Source organism: Paramacrobiotus metropolitanus, unplaced genomic scaffold (assembly GCF_019649055.1).
Source record: "Paramacrobiotus metropolitanus isolate TYO unplaced genomic scaffold, Prichtersi_v1.0 Parri_scaffold0000012, whole genome shotgun sequence".
Classification (NCBI taxonomy): Eukaryota; Metazoa; Tardigrada; class Eutardigrada; order Parachela; family Macrobiotidae; genus Paramacrobiotus; species Paramacrobiotus metropolitanus.
Genome location: NW_026570232.1, coordinates 1355883 through 1379077, shown reverse-complemented (window position 1 = coordinate 1379077; position 23195 = coordinate 1355883). Strand labels below are relative to the sequence as shown.

The window sequence follows — 23195 nt, the reverse complement described above, 5'->3', positions numbered from 1 at the left end:
TGTGGTGTAGTTAAGTTTTACAAGCTGGATTCTGAATTGCATAAACCAGAAAACAAGTCCTTGGCCGATCAACGATTGCAGTTACAGTGACCGATACACTTGATTTATTTGATACCGTTATGTAACTAACATGTTACGACAGAGTCACAGACGCACCCCCAGAATCCCCCAAAACACCGGTAAATTCATTCTGGACACAGATAAACTCGGGCTGGCGTTTAGCGAGCTTACGTAAACAGAATAACGGATTAAAACCATTTCACATATAACATCTATGCACGCGACCACACTCGACAATAAAATCAACATGGCAGGCTGTGGACAGTGTCCACTAGATACAAGACCGTGATAGAAATACATTATTTTCACTTATACTCTATCAGGATTTCCTGAGCTCTATACAATATATTCATATACATCTTGCGCGGTGGGTGAGCGACGGATGTAGTCCTTTTCTATCAGCGTATCCACCGCCTTCTTCATCATCGGCACCGTGGCAGCGAACCGCGACTGGGCGATCTCTCGGACTTCCTCCAAGAGATTCTGGTGCGACATGCTGATGCGGGACTTCATGATTCGACAGATCGTGGCCTGCAGAAAAAGAAATGATGACCTTAGACGCAGTTCTTATGACTTCATGGGATAGCACATTTTGGAAAAATGACGTATTTACGACTCCAAGAGTGCATGGCTAGATGACAGTGCCACATCTGAGAATATGTGACATAAAACGAAATGCTGAAATCAGCATGGGGATAAAAACTGCCGCTTCGAAATGAAAGCGTAACAAATGAGGCGGCAATACTGTTCAACAACTTCCTCTATGGACCACTGATGTGTCCTTATGTATACCATACTTTGCCCATGCTTCGGTAATACGGAAACTGCAATTTACTGGAAATTCGGTTCATTGGAAATTTCCCCCACCTTCCTTCGACTTAACTCATATGTGAATGGAATGGATAGAATAAAGATAGTTAGTTTACAGCGTGAAAGCGGCTGGCGATTGTCGGACATTGGGATGGGTGGGTTTGGCATACACGGAATGCTGTTTAAAATAAACCTGTTCTATTTACGCCACAATGACTGCAGTCGTATCACGAAGAAAAGGTACTAGTACGAGTACTACTACAGTAACCTTATTTATACTTACCCAATCAAATTACGAACTATATACTACAATACAAAGCATTAAAAGAATCATAACCTGTGTCAAAAAGCTACGGCCGCGTTCATAAGTATTCAGCGCGCGCGCGCGCCCGCGCTATCTGCGATTGTACTGTACTTGTAAAGTTACTAAAGTAACGTACAGTATAATTATCGTATCGATACGTCGAACGTTTGCCATTGAATGCCATTCTACTACAATGCATGTAGTCTTAAGTTAAGTAACAGTGTATGCATGTTTTCCGCTACTATTTGTCTATTTCTATACTTCGTACCTGTAAAAACAGCTGCCGCATATCCCCGGTAGACCGTTCGGTCTCTTCGCGCTCCTGCGTCGGCTGTTCTTTGGTCTGCGGCGCTGCAATCTTGATTCGCGGTTTCTTGGGCGAATAGTCTACACAGAGCGCGACGGTCTGTCCCAACTCCGTATCCTGATAGCGGCGCATCAGCCCCTGCTGGGCCAGGCATTCGATGTTGACTTCCAGATATTCATCCGGCATCCCCACCATCTCCTTCAGCTGGGCCATACTGATACTGTCCACATCGGAGAAGGCCATACAGATGGCCAACTGCTGTACTGTCATGGTGACGATCACCGGTCGCTTCACGTAGTTCAGTTTGACGTCGACGTAGCCCAGTTGGAAGATCCACGTCAGACGCCGACCGGAGTATTCCTTCGAATAAAATTCACCGAAATTCTCTATTACCGAATGCAGGCCGACGGGGATATTGAAGGGGATATCGAAGCTGGGAATTGGCCACACACCGCTCTGCAATGCACAAAATCATCCATATATTAAATTAACAAAGTCTGTAATTTCACATCTCTTTCGTCTTGTTTCAACTTTCAATGATTGATACAGTAGTACAGTAGCAGTACATACCGTCAGCACATTGATGAAGAGGTCACCGCATTTGTTTCTAAAGCTGGATAACGGAAATCTTTCGAAAAACTGCTGCATCATCAGAGCACTGGAGTTGATATCCCGCTGCATTCGCAGCAGCCTGCCCGTGTAGTCACAGCCACAAACGTCTCGTAGTTTGCTGATCACTTTCACTTCCACATCTTCGCTCACAGACTGTTTGTTGATCAATCGCTTGGCCATCATACGCGAGTAAAACTACAAGCAACCCAAGCCTCTTTTATGAATATATTTTACTTTTAATCCTGAGTAAAATATAATACAAATATCAACCAAAACTACTTCAATAATCAATATCACTCAGTGTACGATGTGTACAGTATCTACCGACAGAAATACTCTGGTATTAAAGTGCTGTAACTTGGATCAAAAAGTGCAAAGTACTGTAGTACAGCGGCTATAAAATTCTAAGCAAGATGCAATAAAATATTGAAACGGGCTAAACAAATAAACGGCTTTAACACGTAACTTTTTACTTGCGCCCAGGCCCGCCACAAGGTTTTTGGAAAGGGGGGGGGCGCACCATTTTTTGGCCGCCGCCGGGGGGCGCTTAATAAAAAAAAATCATTTTTAATTTATTTTTATTTTCGAACCGTATTTTGGCCCGACAAAAACCGTCGATCGCTAAATGGTATTATCCTTTGTCTGGTTTTAAAATGTTTTTGAAGCTTTGTGAACACGCAGATTACTAAATTCGAACCAAAAATTTCAAATTTCATTAGTTTCTATATTAAAAAATTTAAAAACGTACGGAACCAGGGCAGTAAAACCGGCGCCGGGGCGGCGGAGCCCTTCTCGGCCGTCAGGACGGCGCGCCGGGGGGGCGGTCAAAAACCCGGGAAAGGGGGGGCGACCGCCGGTGCGCCCCCCCCTTTCTGGCGGGCCTGCTTGCGCCCTTATGAAATTGTTTCGTAAAAATTTTTATGATTACTTATATCGTTCTGTGATACAAAACCTTACAAGTCCTACCAACTGCTTATCAAATTCAGCAGATATAAGTTCACTAGAAGCCCGACGGGAAAAAGTCTTAATAACATTTTATAACCCTATTAATAATTACTATTACTCCACAATTTTTACACGATTTCTTACCCTCTGGAAAACATCCTTATCGTCCAGAAATCTGAAGATCCTAATGGCCCCATCTAACTTATCCTCGACATCCGGGACATTCTTGGCACTGCGTCTCAATAAATTATCACAATAGCGGGCAATGAGCTCCGCCGATGAGAAGGGTGAGCCAACCACGCCGCTCTGCTGATTGACCACAATCTTAATGGCATCCTCAATGGCTTTGCGGAACATGGGATCCCCGTTGAACACCTTATTGACCATCTCTTCAAACCGACTCAAAATCCTATCCAGATTTTCCACCAGATCCTGTGGCTCTAGCTGGGCCGTGTTGCCCACGGCTTCACGGGCCTTTTCCTCCACGAAGGAGGTGAAGTACTGGCGGAGGGTGGCGATCCCTTCCGGGCAGGGTCGCAGGACTTCGTACATATTGATCAGGTCATGCTCTGGCTTCTCTTCGATGAGCGTTCGACTACCGCTCAGAATAAAACCGAGGTGCTCGTTAACCATGCGCACTTGCACTTCGTTGCGGATCTTCTCGAGCGTCGAGGGGTGACAAAGGCGACGCGCGCGTAATTCTTCCTCTTGTAAACGCTGCAGCACCTGTTATACGATGGTCTGTAAGTTTTCATAAATACGTACAATGCAGCTGAATCAAAATTCCGATCAAGTCAACACACATCGCATACTAACGTAAATATTTACGTTCATTTAAATGGATTTAATCTCACGCTAATTGTATGGCCAAAACCTTAAAAAAACCCTGAATCCATGAATTCGTCTTACCTTTACAACGTATTGCGAAAAGGTTGTTTTTGCGATCAAGTACACCGCTTCCATTCGGTAGTGTTCACCGGTAGCCTGAATGTAAGGAATTTCGAACACCTCGCGGTAGGTTTTTAACACTGATCGTCCCTTGAATTCGTCCAACGCCACGAGGGAGTTCACCACGCGACGCATCAGTTCCGAATGGGCCAAATCGTGCTCTTTTCGATCGCTGCAAAAATGAAATTCACCTCAATTATTATATAATGATTCTGCAGTAAACAATGCGACAAGCCTAATTTACCAATACAAAAAATTCAGCGCGGATACCTACACTTGCAATTTTTCTAATTCCACGCGAGAAAACGACAACCCGGTACGGGTTACAGCATACGGCAATAATCATACAGTGAGACCACATCAAAGCGCGGTATTTAAGCACCTTAACGAAACGTAATTACGAATAATCCCGTACCCTTCGATCATCTCCAGCAAAGTCATCGTCAGATCTTTCTGCATTTTACTGACAATCCCATCCGCCCACATCTGGCAGCCCAGCTGCAGGATCTCGATCTTATCCAGAGAGTAATCGGGCAGGTTAATGCCCAGATGGATCATGGGGAATTCGCTGTCGTTGATTTTGGCTGGCTTCACCACCGCGGAGTTGAGATGCATGGCCAGTTTGTTAATGTACTGCAGCGCTTCGTAGAAATTATCCCAGTGATGCAGGTAGACATTGAGCAGTTTCTGCTCCCGTGCTTGGAGGAGATTCTGGCACACATGGGTGATGTGTGTATGGAGAACTTCTTGAATTTTGTCGTACAGATTATCCACGTACTCCGGCGGGAAATCGACGGTGATTGCGTAAACATCTCTACAAATACAGCGTTATGTTCTGTCAAAACTTCGAAACCATACCGTCCATACGTATTACAACCGCCCTGCAAGGCACACGTACGAAAAGCGCTCGTTCCAGATTCTGCGCTGAATGGACCGCTTCGCCAAGATGGATTCCAAAGTATCCTGAATGCGACACCAGCGCTTGGCGAAGCGCTCTTCCAAATCGAATATAGTCCCTTCCTCCGACAAACCGATCGACTTATCCATGGTTGGTCCGAAGAAACTCATTTTCTGCTAGTTCATATCACTAAATAAGATTAAATCCACGGCTCCACGAATAAAGCACATCCAAGATTTCGCAATTCACAAAATTTATTACTTTAAGCATGGTAATAAATTTGAGCTGCTTTATTTGTTTAATCCATAACTTTCAGGGTGGCGTTTCAAAATTTTAGCGTGCAGCTGATTTCTATGATAAAGACGGTTGGCGATGCGAGCTATTTGGCGTGGTAAATGGATTAATTCACCCTCGGCATATTGCTAGTCACGGAGCGTAGCTCGTTTCATTACTCATACGGTACTTAAAAATGAGGCTGTACCGGGAACCGATATGAACCGCTTATATTCTATCCTCACCGGAAATGGCTTCGGGCTAACGTTTTATTACCAAGTCTTTCAAAACAGAAAAAATGGATTAAGCCTGCCTCAAGAACTAAGAAAAGATTTGTATGCAGCCATTAATTAAACTACACAGGATGATGCCCGGACCTGTGGTATATTTTTCAGAAATTAGCGACGTACACACATTCGCTCGTGGTGCAGTCACTGCAGTACTCGCTGCGGCTGATTGTTGGCAAAATCCCAAAAAAAGCAGCACTGTCTCCGCAGCACAGCAGATAAGAGTTGCTTACAAACAGCTGTGCACGTGGTTATCGGACTTCGTCTAATTCTGCGCGACGTCGTGTAAGCGTAATGTTGGTGATTGTCAAAATTTTTTTATCCCCTATTTTACTTGACAAAATGGGATACTCAGGTGTTTTGTTATTATTCTAAATAGATTTAGCAAAAAAAGTATTTTGCTGATTCAAAAAGTGACGAAGTCGCAAGACGCGAGTCGTTCTTGTTTGTGCGAGGCTGCTGCGTCTTTCTGCGCGAGTTGGATCGACAACCGCTTTTTCAATCGTCGGTGATTAACCTGTTTATTACAGTACTGACTTTTTTCGGAGACCGATTGGGGAATTCAAATGGTGTTTACGTTATACGGTGTTGCCATGTGATACTCGAAATGGGAGGATGAGGATGCATTGTTCCTAAAGCGTGGACGGGATTGCAGAGCAGCGTTCGTGAAAGACCGTTTAGTACCTAGTGAAGACGAAGTTGCAGCTTTGTTTCCCTGGAAGATTACTCGGGCTTGGAAGATTCGCAGCTGCTAGTTTGCTGCTGATCGAATGTAGTTGTCTGAATCCTTCCTGCACTTTCCTCTTGTCTTCGTCAGTGATCATGGGGTGCAGGAGCAGGATATTCGTGTTTCTTGGTCGTCAGCTGGTTTGCGCCAACAGCGCTGCCGTTTTGGGCCGTCATGCGCGATGCTTGGCTGGGCAGGCCACTGCTTCTGTTACCAAGATCGAGGATAAATCCATCGTCAGATCATACGGAATTCTGCAGGTAAAATGCGAAATCCGATTATGCTTATGTGAATGTATGAATGTATTTCTTTCATCAGTGCATAACTTGAGGAACGTGCTGGTGAAACAAGCTTTAAGTGCAGAAATTTTGGTACTATACTGTAGATGGTATAAAATTTGGTATTTATACAACTGTGCATAAAAATGCTCTTAAAATATAATAAATAATTTATCGATTTTTTTTAAACAGTGAAGGGCCTGAATGCTATTACTGATATCGATATTCAGGCGCTTCTGAGTTCTCTATGCAGAAGTAGACTGTGAAGCTGCGGTCTCGACTCTCCGGAAATTAACGTAAACGCCAATTAAAAAATAATCGGATGTATCATGTATTTGTAGACATCGTAAGATATCGTATAGGGATCACCATAGTTTTCTGTACTAGAATAATGAAAAGGTTTTCGGTTTCTCGTGTGAGTAAATCAATCCTGACGCATTTAGAGTGAAATTTTTTCGTAAATAATAATGGTAATAATGGTACATTCATGTTGGGTTTTGCTTTCAGTTCACAAGTGGTGTTGTCGTCTTCGCAGGTGTCGGAAGATTGCTCTAATTTGGAAGTTCGAGAGGTAAGTATGTATGATGTATGTTAGGTATGTTTCGGAATTACTAACTGCAGCGATTAAGAGTACTTACAAATAATTGTTGTACAACATTTTAAGCTCATACTGATTGCTGAATTGCGACTAAAACATTTTTCTTCTTTTTAACTTATGCTTAATTTTTTACTTCATCAAACGAAGGAAACCGGCAAACTGGTAACATTTTTGCAGCCAGTGTTCGATGTTTTAACGTGGAAGTTCACTCGTTGAAATTTTTTGTAGACCCGTAAATAACTGTGAAGAAGAGTTATTTCGCAGTTATTTACGGGTCTACAAAAAATTTCAACAACTTTGAAAATAAAGTTTTTGCAGGTTGATACCATACGAGTACAGTAAGTAAGCTTTGTAAAATGTATGGATCACAGTTTGTCAGGTTGAAGCCGTAACACTACACTGCTTCTGAATGTAGAAAGAGATGATGTATTGTAGCAAGTAAAAGTAGTGCTTACATGCATGTGTGCCGTGGTATTTAACTGAATCAGCTGACTGCACAGCAGTGACAAGAGAAACACATGGATTTGGTATCCGATTATACTATAAAGTGATATTATTTCAGGCTTTCGTCCGCTTGGCCAAAAAGTACCACCCGGACAGCAGCGAGTCTCCCGATGAGGAGCGCTTTCGTTCCATCGAATCGGCGTACCGGTCCATCATGGAGCACCGAAAATTCGCCCGGCCAGATGAGGAAATTGCCGACGCGGTGGAAAAGGAGCTGGGCTTCCATCACCGCGCGCCGGCTCACCGACAGTACCTGTCCAATGAGGGATTCGGCTACGGGACACCCAGTCAACGGGAGCGACAATACCAGGCGTTCCGTCTGAATCGAGCCACCGAAAACGTGTACAATTACCGCGTGGGGAAGTTGGCGCCATACACAGAAGATGCGCTCGTCACCCTGGATAAGCAGGTATGACGGACGTACGTGATGCAGTATCTCTACTTCCTCCGTCGTTCACAAAATACGAATAGTGTGTTAATCTGCACAATAAACTTCTAGTATTATGTAATATGTAGATTTAAAAGATGGGAATATTTAATGATTATAACAGTTCTCGCAATATATTATTAATTTCTTTGATCAGATTTGAACAATGTTCCTATGCATATTAACAAAGTAATAGAAACTTGTAATTTTGTTTCGTTTGCTGCGAAAATTAAACACAAGTTTTTGCGCGATAGTGTGACAGCCAAATTATTTGTAAACTGGTTAAGCACTAATACTCGTAGTGATTCTGATTATGAGCTCACTGACTTGTGATACAAACGATTCGTTTGATACTTCTATAGGTTTTGTTAAATTTTATACTTACCGATAGTTGTGCGTTTTGTACTGTAGTTTAGCATTCGCCAGTTGGATGTGTATTGCCTTTTTCAGTTCGTATGATTTCATTTGATCGCCTGACTTTATTATCACGATATAAGTCAACTTTTCGTGATTCTTAAAATTATTTTTTTGTGAACAGGCGACAAAGAAATTCAAAACGCAAAACGCTATCGAGCGTGTGGTGGAGGATCTAATTCAGGAAAGCATGGCCAAAGGAGAATTCACCAAGCTGAGCGGAATGGGTAAACCGTTGAATTACGCGGATGCCAATCCCTTTGTCGACTCAATGACACATAAACTCAATCGGATTCTCATCAACAACGGTGAGACTTGCACATTTTTGCGATGTGGTTTATTTGTAATTTTCAGCTCTGTTACAAGGTGAGGCGAGCTGTAGATTTTGCTCATTTGACCGTTTCACCTGTTATTTTGCAGTTGCTATTTTAAATTGCGATTAATTATACAGTAAAAACTTGAATCATATGAAGTTTCCATTGTCATGACCTTGCGGATTTTTTCAAAGTGCACTACTCTCTTCGGATGTGTTGAGGCGTTCGTACTACGGTTTATCAAGGTTTAGTTTTGGTAGCGAAACACTACTCGAGTTTGTAATATTTCATGGGTTCCGAATATTTTTGTGAAAATGATTCCTGTAGGATTTACGCCGGAGTGGGCTGTGCTTGGTAAAGAGATCGAAAACCTGAAAGCCGAACTGCGACAAAAACTGACCGAAGAACGCGCTGTGTACGGCGAACATCCGACCCAACAACATCGCGGCGCGTGGGCCGATTTCGTCCAACAGCAGCAGCCGGCCATCGAAGAAATCAACCAGAAAGTCCATAAATTTAACTTTATTTGCCCCAGTATCCAGCAGCAGCTGTGTCAGGTCGGTCTGCAACACTTTGCTGATAAGATTTTCAGCGGCGATGGCTGGAGAGAGGTATCCAAAGAGAAGCTTCGGGAGAACATGGAGAAAAAGAGGACAGCGATGCGGAAAACACAAACACCGGTGGAATCCTCGACCTGGTCGTTTTGGGACATTTTGACCAGATGAAATATTGTTGGTTGCATTAAATTGCTTATGGATAAATTTGTCTGTGATAAAATATTTCGATATCATTCAATTTGATTTGAATTACAAAGTTTTGAATTCTTGTACAGAAACTGCGGCATATTATTATGTAAATATTGATTTTCTTGTGTGAAAATTTTCTGACTGAGCTTGTTGCTTTATGAAAGGCTAATGTGATTAAAAATTTATTGGATTTTCCTGGTGATATGAAAAATCGTAGACCACAGCGTGCGTGGTCACACGCAGAAAAACATGCCGGAAAAAGAACATCCGCGTATCTTTTCGTGTTTTCCTTGCTTTACTGTACCTGTATCAATACTCTGTATGTAAAGGAACACGTAACGGATGTTAAAAAATAATCAAAATAGAATATTTTCGTGTAAGTGCAGCAGTTTTTATAAAGACTGCTTTTTAGAACTCTGAAAGATTTTTTCACTAAACGGTAAGTAAACAAGACATTTGTTTGAGGAGTTTGGGTTTAATAAGCCAGTCACCGAGGATTATTCCATACGCGGCGTCTGACGGGCGTATAAACGCGGCTTCCGGTCGGCTGCACCAATTGCGTGCCGGGACGGGCTTCTTCCGGGGTACAATCACTCAAAAGACACCCACCCAGCGCAGCCCAACCGGACAATACCCGCCTTGATACATATGCTGCTGGATACATCGTTATTACGTACAACGCCAACTGACTGGAGATGTTTGACTTTGCTCCACTCATCCACAGGGACAAATAACATAAATATTTGATATGGTCATATGGCTCATATATCGATTGCGTATAGCCACAATGGCCGCTATTCAGCCGCTGACGCTCAAGTTATTCTTTAAATCGGGGAGAGAAGAAAACCGGCGTGCCGGCTAGCGCAGCCAACGAGGCGGGAAAATATCGTGTTTTTTGGTAGACATCTGTCTTGTTCGGCCTTATCAATATGCCTTTTACCCGGGTGGTGCCCAGTGTTTTCCCGTGAAAAACGCGGCCTCTTAGAGTGTCATTGCGACCGGTCATTTTTTGTCGTGCTTCCGGAAGTGCATGCTTGGTTAGTGCGGAGTAACTACTGTGTTAACGTTCGCTGTGATAGGTAAGTAGTTGGAAGAAAACCATTCGTCTTAACGTAATTATGGTTCACTTTCATGATTTCGCTTTAGTTTTTTGCTTTTTTAACTTCAGTCAATTTTATACTATTTCCTACATGCCTTTATTAAACTCGTAATTGTTTTTCTTCTACTGAAAACCGATTTAAACACTATTTTTTCGATGTACATTTAATCATGTTATTGGTTTTCAAACCTGATAATAATTAGAATGGTGGATTAGGTACGTACGTATTATCCAATTTCCGATAATGGGATAATTCGATTATAGTTCATTTTTGTGTAATTAAGGCATTGCGTTGGTTAAAAAAAATTGCCCACGCAAAAAAAGGCGTAATAACAGCAGTATTGTGTTACGAGTCAGCATGACCTTTCTACAGGAAATTGCCGGAATTAAGCTTAATGAATCATTCACGAGCCTTCTACGCCGCGAATGCATGACCTCCAATTTCAGGTGGCCGTATTGCAAATCTGCAAATCCCCAGTGTCTGGTGGAACTTATCCAAATACAGATCACGTGGTGCTGCCAACATGGATTAAAACTGCCGCTATGGGAATTCAACCTGGATTATGTCCAATTGTGCGGAACACGGGCAGCCGCCGTTGCGCATAATGAAAATAATGTTATGGATTAATTGGCGGATTTAAGTGCAGCGCTGCGTTATTATGCCGGCACATCCCAAAGTGTCCACTGTGGCACAGCCCGCGCGCAATACGGCCACATCGGCATCGGTGCGTTATCGGCCGCGGATGACCACGCACCGGCATGCGGGACTGTGGTGCGGATGGATGCCGTTGGGTGAGGCCAACACCCGCTTCCTCCTCTTGGGTACGTTTCCATGTACTTTCCCAGTTACAAATATATTACAGTAATTTTTCACACTCATATATTTCAGATATTTTTCCCGGTTAAAACAATGTGAAAAACTGTATTTAAATGAAAAAAAATCTGTCCTAATTATAAAAATACTTGCTCATTTATAAAAATACTTGCAAGTAAAAAAATACTTGCTCATTTCATTTTTTATATTAAGCAGTAAATCTCCTGAAATTTTGGCAATACGCTTTTTATAGGATGGCTGAATTATTAATGCGCTTTGGGTAATTCTGTTGGTACACTCCCGAGAATGATGACGTAGCAAAAGAAATTAAAAATTTAATCGAAACTAAAATCACGCTGCACTAATTTAGTAGTAGTCTTATACTAACTTAGTAGTCCTGATACTAATTTAGTACTTTTATTACTATTATATAAACTAACTTTCTCTATTTGTTGCAGTGATAATACTTGCATTTTATATGGTATTTGGAACGTTTTTGCTGTATTATTTGGAGCACGATAGCGTAAGTTGTGCGTTTCCTGCGCGTAAGATTGTATCAACGGATATCCATTCAGTGTGTAGTGTGTACCTGAAATTTTTGTCTTCGATTTTCCAGGATGTTGAGAGAACACAGTATTATGAAGACTTTTGGCGGAATTTTACATCAAAATATGGACATATTATTAACGAGAGTGATTTGAATATATTAATTAAGGGAAGCGGGAATCACATGTTGCCCATGCAATCGCGACCCAGACCGACTATTTACCAAATGTTTTATTTGGCCTTCACTACCTGTGCAACAGTTGGTAAGTTTGTAAAATCTATTGCATGGGAACTTGGGAAGTCATCACAGCACTAAAACCTGCCGAGGAATATGAGGAAAAAAATTAAGTATTAGTAAACAATTAATTTTATTTTAGCTGGTTGACCCCACAGAAATTAAGGCGGTACCAGAAGCTGCGCTGATTGTAGTATAAACTAATAAGCCGGCCTAACTGGTGCGCTTGAATTTTTAATATAATTTTACTTTACTTTATTGTAACTGTATTTCATGCGAGGCCAATGAAGATTTTTCTCCAAATATCATATTTATGATTTATGCCACCACACGTCAGTGCATTGTGAATCTTATGCCAACAATGTTGTGAAAAGCGGAACGTTAGCAGCTACGTGACCGCACTAAGCAATCGACTATTTAAGCTTTCCCTTGTTTCCCCAGCGGAACCAGCGGAATCACGGGTGTTCTACGTCAATCATCTGCACTTTTTGCATGCAACGCTTCCGGCCTAATTCGACACAGGCCCCCCAGTTTATTAAAAGAATTTTTTATACTGATTTTACAGTGCGTACGTACTACATACGCAGTGATAATAAATATTAATACTGTATATCAACATTGAGCTCACATTTGTACGTTACATGACTTACATCTTACGGTATTGAATTAGTTTTCCGGCTTATTGAAATTTGATCGAACAGACGCTGATTCGATCGGTCAAGTTTAACTTGCATAACTCGTCTTTTCGCAGGCCGTAAAAAATCCAATCAGACGGGATATAATTTGGCTTTGAATTACCGCAGCATTATTAACACAGGGATTAAATTTTCCGCCGGTTAATTTGATTAGGCGGCCCTGTATATAATGTTATTGAGTACGCATCGTGACTTTTCCCGCACTGGATTTGCATAAAGAACATCTTCCGGGCTCTGGCTCGGCTATGCAAGGGTGACCAAGCATTATTTGTTCAGTGCGTTTGAAGAGGAATGTTCTTTGAATATTCCAGCCAGACCCGGGATAACATTAACCCGGCTTGACATATCCCGAGCCCGCAACATCCGCACCGCATGCCACAACGTCCGCTATACGAGTATACATTGCCAGTAACGCCTAATTACCCTCAGCCCTGTGACGTCATCGCGGCAGTGCACTGTGTCGCATTAAGCGGCATTTCCATTAAATTTCTGCTATTTTTCCAGAGAAAAATACAATATGTACAGATGCGCGCATGCGTACAGAAATATGCAATAAACAGCGTAGAATGTAATGTCGACATACCAAAGTATAATATTATAATTTGTACGTAAAGGAATATGATGCATATAAATTAAATTCTGTTTCAGTGCGACCATAATATTCGATAATATTCGATTCAATTTTTTTCCATCGTGAAATAAAAAAATTTTATACGCAACTCATTTCGCTTCTATCAGATGTGTATCGGCATTCTTTTAATTAATTTTGGCTATGTTATTCCAGTTTTCTATTACATATTTCATTTTATATGTAGACAAAACTGTTTTGTAACTTGGACAAAGCTTATGCATCCAGCAGCGAAACAGGGAAATAAAATTAAATTCCAAAATTTCACGGTGTCAAACTTTCTGAAGGAAATTAATGAAAAGATTATTCACATCCGCTAAAGTCATCATCGTCAGGAAAACCAGGATTGATGATAATCTGGCAGCTTGTGGGGATGCTGCAAATGACACGCCGGCCAACACTTTGCCGCACGTTTCGTCGCAGCGACTTGTCTGCTGCGGAACGATAAGGGCGCGCCAGAAAAGACATTTATTCTGGCGGGCTAAGCGAAGTGTAATTGTATTTAAGAACATCCCTCCGGTATTGAAAAGGGGACGCTTCCGTATACTCCTTCATTCCCGTGCCAGCCACGGCAACACATATTTCAGCACACAGCCGACTTCCGGTTGGGACAGTATTGATTGCGTGCGCAGCCATAAGATATCCGTGCCCGGCATAAGCACACTGCACCAACCGGCCGAATGATAAAATATACTGACTATACCGCATTTATAATCCACTTGTGCCTGCTAGCGGTCCCACCAGACCAAATAGTGGGCCTTTTTGCGACGTGATCGAGTGGATATAATATGACTTTCGTACGCTATCCCCCCGCATCGCCTCCTCTCCGGCCGTGGGTAAACAACTTCCGGTCGGTTTATCAAGATGTAATTGTCCGCATAATTTGCCCGTGTACACACAACAACGACGCTGTAATCTGTTTGCCATACATGAGAATTACAATATCCACTGAACTCCAAAAAATTTATAAGAACTACAGCTAGTGCACGACATCATCTGTTAATTGTAGCGCAACAACTGATCCCGCTAGAAAGAATTTTGTACTGCAATTTGTTAAAAAACCAAGCAGCTGTTTTGTGTGTTCGGTATGTGTACGCTACCTTGATTCAAAATAACTACCCGTGTTGAAATACGCCATTACAAAGATAAAAACATTTTTTTCCATTGGCATACTGCAGAATTATATAAAAGAGGTGCTTTTAAAAGTTACAGAATGTATTATCTCATTTTGTTGTGTTGTTTCCGCTTATTGCGTATGACCTTTCGCTGTCGAGATTGCCCATTCGTGATCGACGGCAACCGTGCCGCTTACGATCGGGCAGGAAACGCCTCATCAGGAGAACATGCGCTATTTCCGTTGGGAGAAACCCATTAAGAACGTATTATGACTGCCTAATTGGGTTAAACTTGTTCCACTTTCAATCAGGAATGATTTACGGATTGGAGCAACCCGCATATGCGTTGTACGTAGGAGTATTTGCAGGGCCATCCACAAATGTATTCTGTAATTCAACGAGCTCTTTTGCATCGAAATTGCCCCCATGATGACGCCATTGGTACAACACTAGAAAAAGTTTTCGGTATAATTTCAAAGCTTTTCAATAGTTTCAATTTCAAAGTTGACAATATAAACAATTTATTGTGCTTCTCATGATATAATTAGGTATGTCACATTTATGTGCTTTAGTATTTACTGAAGTGATTATTATGTACAGTCTTTTATTTCTTTAATGGTATTGCGTACCGCATACATAAATATGTAGTAATTTCGTAAATGTTTGGTTTAAAACGGTCACCTGATAATTTTACACTGGGGCATTAGCTCTTGTGTACCTAGATGTACATCAAGATTTTTATTACTTGTATGTCCAAATACATATCATTATATCTATACTTTACGTACGTACAGACTCTGTATGTGTACGTTATGTAATTTTCAGCACAGACTGGGGTATTTCAAATAATTTGCTCTGATGTGCTCGCTCTTTGCAGGATTTGGACACGTGGTGCCGGAAACTGTTGCCGGTCGTGCTGTGATCATAATCTACGGATTATTCGGTTGTTCAGCTGTGATCTTGTTTTATAATTTATTTCTGGAGAGGATTATTACCTTGTTGGCTCTTGTACTGCGGACAGTACACGAATTCAAAATGCGGAAAAAATGTACGACTATATCTGTAAAATATCCTATGCTTCTACATGCCATACACCCTGTTTGGATTAAGAAATTTATGAAGTGATGCACATTATAGATAGTTTGCGTCCATCTCTGCATGGACGGTAGTTGTACAGAAACAAATACATTATAAAAACAATTAATTATACGTTGGTCAGGTTAATATTGATTTTACATACGAAGGCACACCGCACAATTAATGAGCTACAAAGCAGTATACAAAGTATCCATTAAATACTTGGCATCTTTTGAACAGATGCAAACGAGCAATCAAAAAATCCCCAATCAGGGCGACGGAATTCGACTAATTCCCGGAGTTCCTCCAGTTCCCTGGAGAGCTGGAAGCCGTCGGTGTACTGGGTGATGGTCTGCCTGTTCTGCCTGGTGACCGTCATCACGCTTTTCAGCAGCTGGATGTTCTCCAAAGTGGAAGGATGGACATACTTCGAGGCGTTCTACTATTCCTTCGTACGTTCATCCCAAACTATTCTATTTCTTGTGAATGTTTTATTACAATCCTAGTGTTCTTCAGATAACGTATGCGACGGTAGGATTTGGTGACCTCGTCAGTGCTAACGGTAATTGTACTATTGTAATTGTACTATGGACTACGTGGGTATACTTATACGTGTATCTAATAATATTATCATGATGACAATAACCCAACAAGATAATTGTTCAGACAGAAACAAATTAAATCGTGGTTCAGATGTGCAATAAAGTGAATAAACAGTTAACATATTATACGAGTACTCTTCCAGTTCGCATTTCAGTTAAAAGTTAACAGTATTTACTACCTATCTGAAGCTAGTCTTACTGACAAAGAAAATTTTTTATTGTAGAACCCTGACTGCAGCAGATTTAAAAATTAAAAAAATCTATACAATATAGTCACTTCGATACGTAGTTTATCGATAAAAAATCTACTCTACAGTACGGGTCTCGCGTGTGAATCGGCTACCGTTTCTCTGTCGCCGCTAGTCTACGAATTAAACTTGATAGAGCCATCGGCAAACCGGCATCGCCTTATAATTATTGGGCTACAATATATAATGTGGTATTTCGTACTCGATCGTAAACATTTTACAAAATAATTAATACAATTTATGTTCTCTGTTTATTAGCAAGAGAAGTGGTGATCGATTACTGATAATGTTAACGTAGACAAAACAGGACCGGTGCCCTGCAATCTGCATTAGACTGCCGTTGCTTGATCTTCTGCGAGTGCTTAAATATGCTCGTACCTGTAAAAATATATTTTACCACATTTACCGTCATCCGGTGGTAATGCCCCCATTTTTGTTGTCACAGTATCGACATACGGCGCCGCCGACAGTGTATACCGGCTGGCTAACTTTGTCATCATGATCGTCGGTATCTCCAGTCTGTACAGGTCAGTGCCAACAATATACTACACGATATTAATACGTAAACATCACTAACATTACCCTCGTTGATCGTGAAACACACAGCCTCTTCAACGTCATCTCCATCATCATCAAGCACGGCCTGAACTGGATCATTAAGAAGCTGGACCAGAAATGCCAGTGTGCCTGCCAGTGCGACTGTCTGCCCTTCGCCAAAGTACAGACCGGCCGCCGCCGCAACGCCATCATCCCCAACGTCATCCAGCAGCGTCGGCCCACCATGGACACCGACCGGCGCTACTCCGAAGAGGTCATCGACGTGCGGGAATTTCTGCAGGCCACCAAGGTGTCGCTGGCGGTCATGCAGAAGGATTTATTCGAAAGTGCGCAGCGCGGCCGTACCGGTTTCATTGGCCAGCTGGCCACCCCGCGGGCACCGGCTACGAGTGACGCGGTGCCGTCGCCGCGCGATACCATTCATCTGCGGAATCTACACGCGCACTCGACGCATCATCATCGCTCGCATGATCACCTGGACAAAGATCCGGATTTTACGCCTGGAAATATTGGACCGCTGGCGATTGTGGAGCACACGTTGGGCGATGATTGAAAGTCGCCAAATTTAGTTGGCGGGGAATATGGTCTGCGGTTGGTGTGTTGTTATTGCTGGGAAAAAATGTTCGCTGGGGGAATAATGGACCAAATCACTGTAATTAATTTTCGAATATTGATGGCATATTTTTTGAAAATGGCGCTTCCTTTTTCGCATGACTCTGCATAAGTTTTTGCGCAAGAATCAATCAGCAAACGGGAAAAATCGGAAATTCCTTGCCGGGAGAGCAAGTCACAGCTAGTCGACTGGACACCAATATTCCTGGAACCCACCGGAAACCAGAAAGGTTGAATATTGTTTGAGCTTTGCTTGAATTCGTTGCAGCACTTGTTGTTTCGGGGCGACTTTCTCTACTAATCTATGTGTACTATAGAGTGTTACACCTTTTGTTGACATTTCGTCTTCCGGTTACGTTAGTCGGAAAACCGTTAACCATAGATATATTCTGTGATTAGACAGACAGCCGCATGTTTGTGAGTGCCCTAGCTTCCGCAATAATTTGTCTTCCGAAACAGATATCAAAAATAAATTCATCGGAATGCGACTGTACACAGCCTCACCTTTTTACGCAATAGAACATGAATGATAAAACTGAGGAAGACATGCTTATAAAACAAAAAAAACTTCTGAAAACTGGTAGTTGGTAACTTCAAAAGGAAATTTTATACCATCATAACGCTGATGAGATCCGAACCAACCCGAAAGATTCCAAAGCAGTTATTCTAATCACCAATAAAATAAAAATCCATTCCGCATTACAGTTCATCATTCATAAAATCCTCCTCGGGAAAATCTCCGACTTGAACACTATCCGGTCGAACAAAGGCACCATAGTTCGGGGCACATTCAAAATACCGATGTCCGTCCACGCTGCCAGAAAAAACCCATACAGCCGCTGACGGTACAAACTTTAAATCTAGCAAAAAAGTTACAGCAGAGTTTACCTTCCATCGTTTTTCCCTAGTGGTTCATCGTACTTTACACCGACCCAGATGCCTGGCTTGAATTTCGTAGATCCTGTGAAATTAAATATGATTACAGAATAAAACTGTTACAGAAATCAGAGAATGCAGAAAACATCAATTATTTACTCTCCATAAGCGTTTTAGTAAGGCGTTAAACAGTAACACCCACTACAGATTTCCCACCATGTCGATCACACAAATTAGGTAAGCCAATTTTTTGGCGGGTCAGCATGAGTCAAAAAAGGTTCTGTTGTGCTGTACTCGTACCTTTGAAAAGGACGACACCGCGCTTTTTCGGCTGATCCGCTACGGTAACCAAACAGCGACTGCCGACGGTTATGGCATCGGCCAAGGCTTGCTGCTCCGACGTTTTCTTCTGGACACTTTCTGACTTTAATTCTTTCTCTTTCTCGTCAAATTGGCCCATTTTATGCCGTTGCTTAAAAGCCCGCAAAGATTCTATAATATTCAAAATAAAAAAACGCTACAAGTGGTATACTTAACACCAGAGTAGTGAGTACTATGTAAATACGGACAACCTTCTCAAAACGGCCAAGACAAGTTTTATCCACACAGCTTTTCTACTCTAGGATATAAGCCAAAAGCTGGATTCGAATTACGAATGAAAATTAAAAAAAAAACTATAATAATTTAATTTTCAAACTGAAATATTTCAACCGCACATAGACGAGATCACCCAACGACAGAAGTTGTAACCGCCGCACTACAATATTTCACGTTAACGCAGGGAACGTACGCTTGCAATTTTGTCAAAGAAGCTGCACTTTGCAAAAAATTAGACAGTCGAATAAAAATGTACAACTTTAACTATATCTGTTTCCATTCGTTCACTTGAATTAAAAACTGAAAATCAAATATTTAAAAATGCGATTCCAGACGAAAAATCAAGGACGCATCTTCTGCAGGCTCACCTGCGCGATTAGCATACTCCTCTTCGCTCAGCTCAAACCTGGAAACAATCGCGATGAAATAATCGGACAGTATCCAAATAACTAAAAACAACAGGAATAGCCATCCAAAACATGAACGGGACAAAAACCCACTTTTTAACTTTGGACACATCCTCGAATTCTCCAACCCGAACAGTCGGATCACTGACCTATGCCAACAACGAGACCAAAATCACTAACAGATTAATTTGTAATATAAAAGTCAACCTACGAACAACACAGTGAACACACTTTTGGATAAAATAAAATAACACACAGGATACGGTTTAATTTTACAAAATCTAAAAAGTTGTGAGCTAGATAAATCCCCTGCTTTTCGGACATTTTTCTCCGCCTGCAGAAGCAGTCAGGGAAGGCCCAGGAAGGGCAGTGCGCATGCCTAGCGTACCTGCACCGTCATTCCGTTGTGTAAATTCAGAGAGCCCAGTTGGACATCGTCAGACTGCATCGCACCTGCCGCTGTACCATCTTTGTTGAAAAGATGCAACACCATCGAGCTGGGCTGGGCGCCCGTTAGACCTTCCAGTAAACGCTGCAACGCAAGGATAACGAGTGCATTTTGCGTCCCACTTCGCCCACAAAGTCCCACTCACTTTTAGCTGTCCAACAGTGTAATCAGTAGAGAAACGGCGTTCAGTATGGAACGAATTGAAGGTAGTGCTGATGATCAGATTGACGAGCTGCGGCTGACTACCGTTATCCATATTGCACGGGAACAACGATATCGTCAATCAAAGCCAAAGGTGTAATTCGCACTCAGGCAAATGGAACGATATGGAAGTGGAACAGACACCTATGTAAAATGAAAATCAAAGTTTTCTAACTGTCGCTTGGAAGTAAAAAAGTTGAGAAAACAAAAACTGCAAAAACACCGCAGATTCGTAGCGTAACGGAGTGGAGCTATAAGGCAAGGGTGCGGGGACACCATGTTAAGCCGTTTACCGGACCGTTTTTATTTGTTTTGATTGTGTTGCTTTTTCCAACGTTTTATAGTTGTCTAACTTGTCACAACTTAAAATTAATTTTCTTTAAGTGTCCCATTTTAAGCTATTTATGTGTTTCATCAAAAGGGGCAAAATAAAACCGCAGTGCACACTGCGTAACGAGGTGTGGCTCATGCTGCCGTGTGTCCTCTACCACTGTCTCGACGCCTACGCAAGTTGTGAAATTGCAGACAGACAGACAGCAGTCTTGTCACTTGTCTCTTCTGGAATCTGTCAGGAAGCAAAAGATTTTCACGACGACGAGGAGTACAAAATAATCGAAGGAAGTTTTATCCTGATTTTACCTATAGCGTGGGAATTCCCACATTTAAATATTTTATTTCCGGAAGGTGCGAGCTTCATCTATCGAAAGCGGAATCGTGATTTGTCACTGGGCAGCTAAGAATTTGCATGCGTCCGTTCTGTACCTGTACGGAAAAAACACTGGAAAGGATGTGAAGTAGAATTCGAACCCGAAGTGGAGATTTTATTAATCTTTTTTATCGGCAATATATTTAATCCTTTTTAATTTGCAACCATGGAGGTTATGACGACAGATCTGGATCGGTGGGTGGAGATCGCCAAAGACTGCAAGTATCTGCCCGAGAACGAATGCTTGAAACTGATTGACTTCTGTCACGACATCATGGTCGAAGAGGCCAACGTCCTGGATGTGCAGACTCCGGTTACGGTGTGTGGTGATATTCATGGACAGTTCTACGACCTGGAGGAGCTCTTCCGTACAGGCGGACAGGTGCCCCACACCAAATACATTTTCATGGGTGACTTCGTCGATCGTGGCTACTACTCACTGGAGACCTTGACCCGCCTGCTTACCCTCAAAGCTCGTTTCCCCACCAGGATTTATTTATTAAGAGGCAACCATGAGAGTCGGCAAATCACTCAGGTTTATGGATTTTATGGTAAGAATATAGCGTGCTAACAGTTGGGAAAGAAGTTAGCGATTTGTAGTTTCTTCCTTAGGATTTTTGATATGTAGGGCAGCTGGTTATCGCAACTGCAGTGTGTCGTCATGTCCCTGTACCACTAATTTTTCCACAGCTGTGCTTACAGGGTTTTGATAGAAGTTAGAGTCCCAAAGGAATTTCCAAGACGATGTAATTGTAACTTGGAATTGTTGAGTTTGTTTTTAACTTCTGTATTTACATTTCTAGTTCCTAAAATTGTAATAAAACAACACAGTTTAAAAATCTTGAACTTTTATTTTGGTGCAGGTCAGTTAGCACAATCTGCTGCTTATTTGAAAATACTTCGTTCTAAATTCTAATCTGTCTCGAGCCGCTGGAGTGTAAATAATTATTTTGTTACTTCTTTATGCAAAAATACAGTATTTGTTACGTAATAAAGATTAAAATTTGTATACGGTACCGCGAGTGGCGATCGTACTTTCCGGTGAATTTAATCATACTACTTTGTACTTAAAACATAAGAAATTAAAGAAGTCATTTAACGATTAGAGAAAGAGAGCGCATTGTACGTGTTGTACAGTGCTTGCTGCGGACGAAAACTGCATGCATGTCCAACTGTTCTGACAACCTTCTCGTTGTTGCAGATGAATGTTTGAGCAAATACGGCAACGCGAATGCCTGGAAAGCCTTCTGCAAACTGTTCGACGTGATGGCCATCGCGGCCCTAATCGACAACACCGTCCTGTGCGTGCACGGCGGTCTGTCCCCGGACATCACCACCCTCGACCAAATCCGCACCATTGAGCGCAACATTGAGATTCCGCACAAGGGCGCCTTCTGTGATCTAGTCTGGTCGGACCCGGATGAAGTGGACTCGTGGGCCACGTCACCGCGGGGCGCCGGCTGGCTGTTCGGGCCCAAGGTCCTCAAGGAGTTCATGGAGATCAACAAGCTGGACCTGTTGGCGCGCGCCCACCAACTGGTGCAGGAGGGCATCAAGTACGTGTTCAACAACCAGCTGGTGACGGTGTGGTCGGCGCCCAACTACTGCTACCGGTGCGGCAATGTGGCGGCCATCCTGGAGTTCAATACGGCCATGGAGCGGAACGCCAAGATCTTCCACGCCGTGGCCGATAATCTGCGGACGGTGCCGCCGCGGCAGATCACGCCGTATTTCCTGTAGAGGCCGGCGGGGGCGGTGGTGCATCGTGATTGCATGTCGAACATACCATGTTTCCTTTTTTTTTGTTTTTTCTGTTAGAAGTGTTATTTGTGGCAGCCGGTGGATGCTGCTTTGAAAAATGTTTTTTGATTCCGGTTTTCGACGGGGCGCAGCGCGCGCGCGGAGCTTCTTGTTTTTAATTTGGTGTTTTTTCAGTGACGTGGCCGTATTGTATTTATTTATTTTGAGATTGATCATTTTACTCGATGATTTTTTGCAAGTGCGATTGAAGGTTTTTCAGAGGTAAAGGGCAGCGGTCAACCGCAACAGAGAGAACTTTTCTGATAATCAACTAATCACACGTGAGGGAAGCTCAGCAGGAAGCGGATTCGGAAAATCTGTTATGATTCCATCCCTGTGTGGCTGTGCATTCGACGTGTTGAGATAATAGAATAGAAAATAGAAGAGATACGGTATCTGTAGAATAACGAAGTGCAGTAATACCACAAAGTTCTGAAATGTTCGGCCAGCTTTCCGTAAAAGAAAAGACCATGAACGCC

General features: G+C 42.3%; 5 protein-coding genes across 7 annotated transcripts; 3 read left to right on the top strand and 2 right to left on the bottom strand.

The window, feature by feature from the left end:
- Positions 1 to 96: 96 nt before the first annotated feature.
- LOC129583878 (cullin-2-like) lies at positions 97 to 5232 on the bottom strand. The gene is made up of 7 exons (XM_055475893.1): positions 4885 to 5232; positions 4402 to 4800; positions 3948 to 4158; positions 3183 to 3764; positions 2052 to 2288; positions 1443 to 1937; positions 97 to 591 (listed from the first exon to the last, which is right to left on the bottom strand). Exons 1-7 carry the CDS (start codon positions 5052 to 5054, stop codon positions 397 to 399), a joined length of 2289 nt encoding a protein of 762 aa, XP_055331868.1. The 5' UTR covers positions 5055 to 5232; the 3' UTR covers positions 97 to 396.
- A 280-nt stretch (positions 5233 to 5512) lies between these two features.
- LOC129583879 (dnaJ homolog subfamily C member 28-like) lies at positions 5513 to 9685 on the top strand. Of its 2 annotated transcripts, none has more exons than XM_055475895.1 (5): positions 5513 to 6431; positions 6957 to 7020; positions 7610 to 7960; positions 8517 to 8700; positions 9034 to 9685. In XM_055475895.1, the coding sequence occupies exons 1-5, from the start codon at positions 6346 to 6348 to the stop codon at positions 9429 to 9431; spliced, it is 1083 nt and encodes a 360-aa protein (XP_055331870.1). In that variant the 5' UTR covers positions 5513 to 6345; the 3' UTR covers positions 9432 to 9685. The 2 variants fall into 2 exon arrangements, with proteins under 2 accessions (XP_055331870.1, XP_055331869.1); XM_055475894.1 differs by having other exon boundaries at positions 5515 to 6431; positions 6985 to 7020; positions 9034 to 9684.
- A 555-nt stretch (positions 9686 to 10240) lies between these two features.
- LOC129583838 (potassium channel subfamily K member 13-like) lies at positions 10241 to 18131 on the top strand. 2 transcript variants are annotated; one of them, XM_055475826.1, is made up of 9 exons: positions 10241 to 10531; positions 10999 to 11373; positions 11824 to 11888; positions 11982 to 12174; positions 15462 to 15632; positions 15902 to 16113; positions 16178 to 16223; positions 16957 to 17038; positions 17118 to 18131. In XM_055475826.1, exons 2-9 carry the CDS (start codon positions 11211 to 11213, stop codon positions 17620 to 17622), a joined length of 1437 nt encoding a protein of 478 aa, XP_055331801.1. In that variant the 5' UTR covers positions 10241 to 10531; positions 10999 to 11210; the 3' UTR covers positions 17623 to 18131. The 2 variants fall into 2 exon arrangements, with proteins under 2 accessions (XP_055331801.1, XP_055331800.1); XM_055475825.1 differs by having other exon boundaries at positions 10925 to 11373.
- Positions 18132 to 18143: 12 nt separating this feature from the next.
- On the bottom strand, positions 18144 to 20410 carry LOC129583841 (tubulin-folding cofactor B-like). The gene is made up of 7 exons (XM_055475830.1): positions 20155 to 20410; positions 19950 to 20093; positions 19655 to 19710; positions 19523 to 19560; positions 18858 to 19049; positions 18570 to 18642; positions 18144 to 18495 (listed from the first exon to the last, which is right to left on the bottom strand). The coding sequence occupies exons 1-7, from the start codon at positions 20263 to 20265 to the stop codon at positions 18381 to 18383; spliced, it is 729 nt and encodes a 242-aa protein (XP_055331805.1). The 5' UTR covers positions 20266 to 20410; the 3' UTR covers positions 18144 to 18380.
- A 352-nt stretch (positions 20411 to 20762) lies between these two features.
- On the top strand, positions 20763 to 22937 carry LOC129583840 (serine/threonine-protein phosphatase 6 catalytic subunit-like). The gene is made up of 2 exons (XM_055475829.1): positions 20763 to 21467; positions 22118 to 22937. Exons 1-2 carry the CDS (start codon positions 21083 to 21085, stop codon positions 22654 to 22656), a joined length of 924 nt encoding a protein of 307 aa, XP_055331804.1. The 5' UTR covers positions 20763 to 21082; the 3' UTR covers positions 22657 to 22937.
- Positions 22938 to 23195: the final 258 nt, after the last annotated feature.

Coding starts and splice junctions, on each gene's coding strand:
- LOC129583878 (XM_055475893.1), bottom strand. CDS start 5,054: ATGAGTTTCTTCGGACCAACCATGGATAAGTCGATCGGTTTGTCGGAG. Junction 2,289..3,182: donor ATAAGGATGTTTTCCAGAGG/GTAAGAAATCGT, acceptor GGTTGCTTGTAG/TTTTACTCGCGTATGATGGC. Junction 592..1,442: donor TGCGGCAGCTGTTTTTACAG/GTACGAAGTATA, acceptor CTTTTTCTGCAG/GCCACGATCTGTCGAATCAT.
- LOC129583879 (XM_055475894.1), top strand. CDS start 6,267: ATGGGGTGCAGGAGCAGGATATTCGTGTTTCTTGGTCGTCAGCTGGTT. Junction 7,021..7,609: donor CTAATTTGGAAGTTCGAGAG/GTAAGTATGTAT, acceptor ATATTATTTCAG/GCTTTCGTCCGCTTGGCCAA. Junction 7,961..8,516: donor TCGTCACCCTGGATAAGCAG/GTATGACGGACG, acceptor TTTTGTGAACAG/GCGACAAAGAAATTCAAAAC.
- LOC129583838 (XM_055475826.1), top strand. CDS start 11,211: ATGCCGGCACATCCCAAAGTGTCCACTGTGGCACAGCCCGCGCGCAAT. Junction 15,633..15,901: donor ATTCAAAATGCGGAAAAAAT/GTACGACTATAT, acceptor TCTTTTGAACAG/ATGCAAACGAGCAATCAAAA. Junction 16,114..16,177: donor AGGCGTTCTACTATTCCTTC/GTACGTTCATCC, acceptor AGTGTTCTTCAG/ATAACGTATGCGACGGTAGG.
- LOC129583841 (XM_055475830.1), bottom strand. CDS start 20,265: ATGGATAACGGTAGTCAGCCGCAGCTCGTCAATCTGATCATCAGCACT. Junction 18,643..18,857: donor CGGTGTCGTCCTTTTCAAAG/GTACGAGTACAG, acceptor TTAATTTCACAG/GATCTACGAAATTCAAGCCA. Junction 18,496..18,569: donor CTAGGGAAAAACGATGGAAG/GTAAACTCTGCT, acceptor TTTTTCTGGCAG/CGTGGACGGACATCGGTATT.
- LOC129583840 (XM_055475829.1), top strand. CDS start 21,083: ATGGAGGTTATGACGACAGATCTGGATCGGTGGGTGGAGATCGCCAAA. Junction 21,468..22,117: donor TCAGGTTTATGGATTTTATG/GTAAGAATATAG, acceptor TCGTTGTTGCAG/ATGAATGTTTGAGCAAATAC.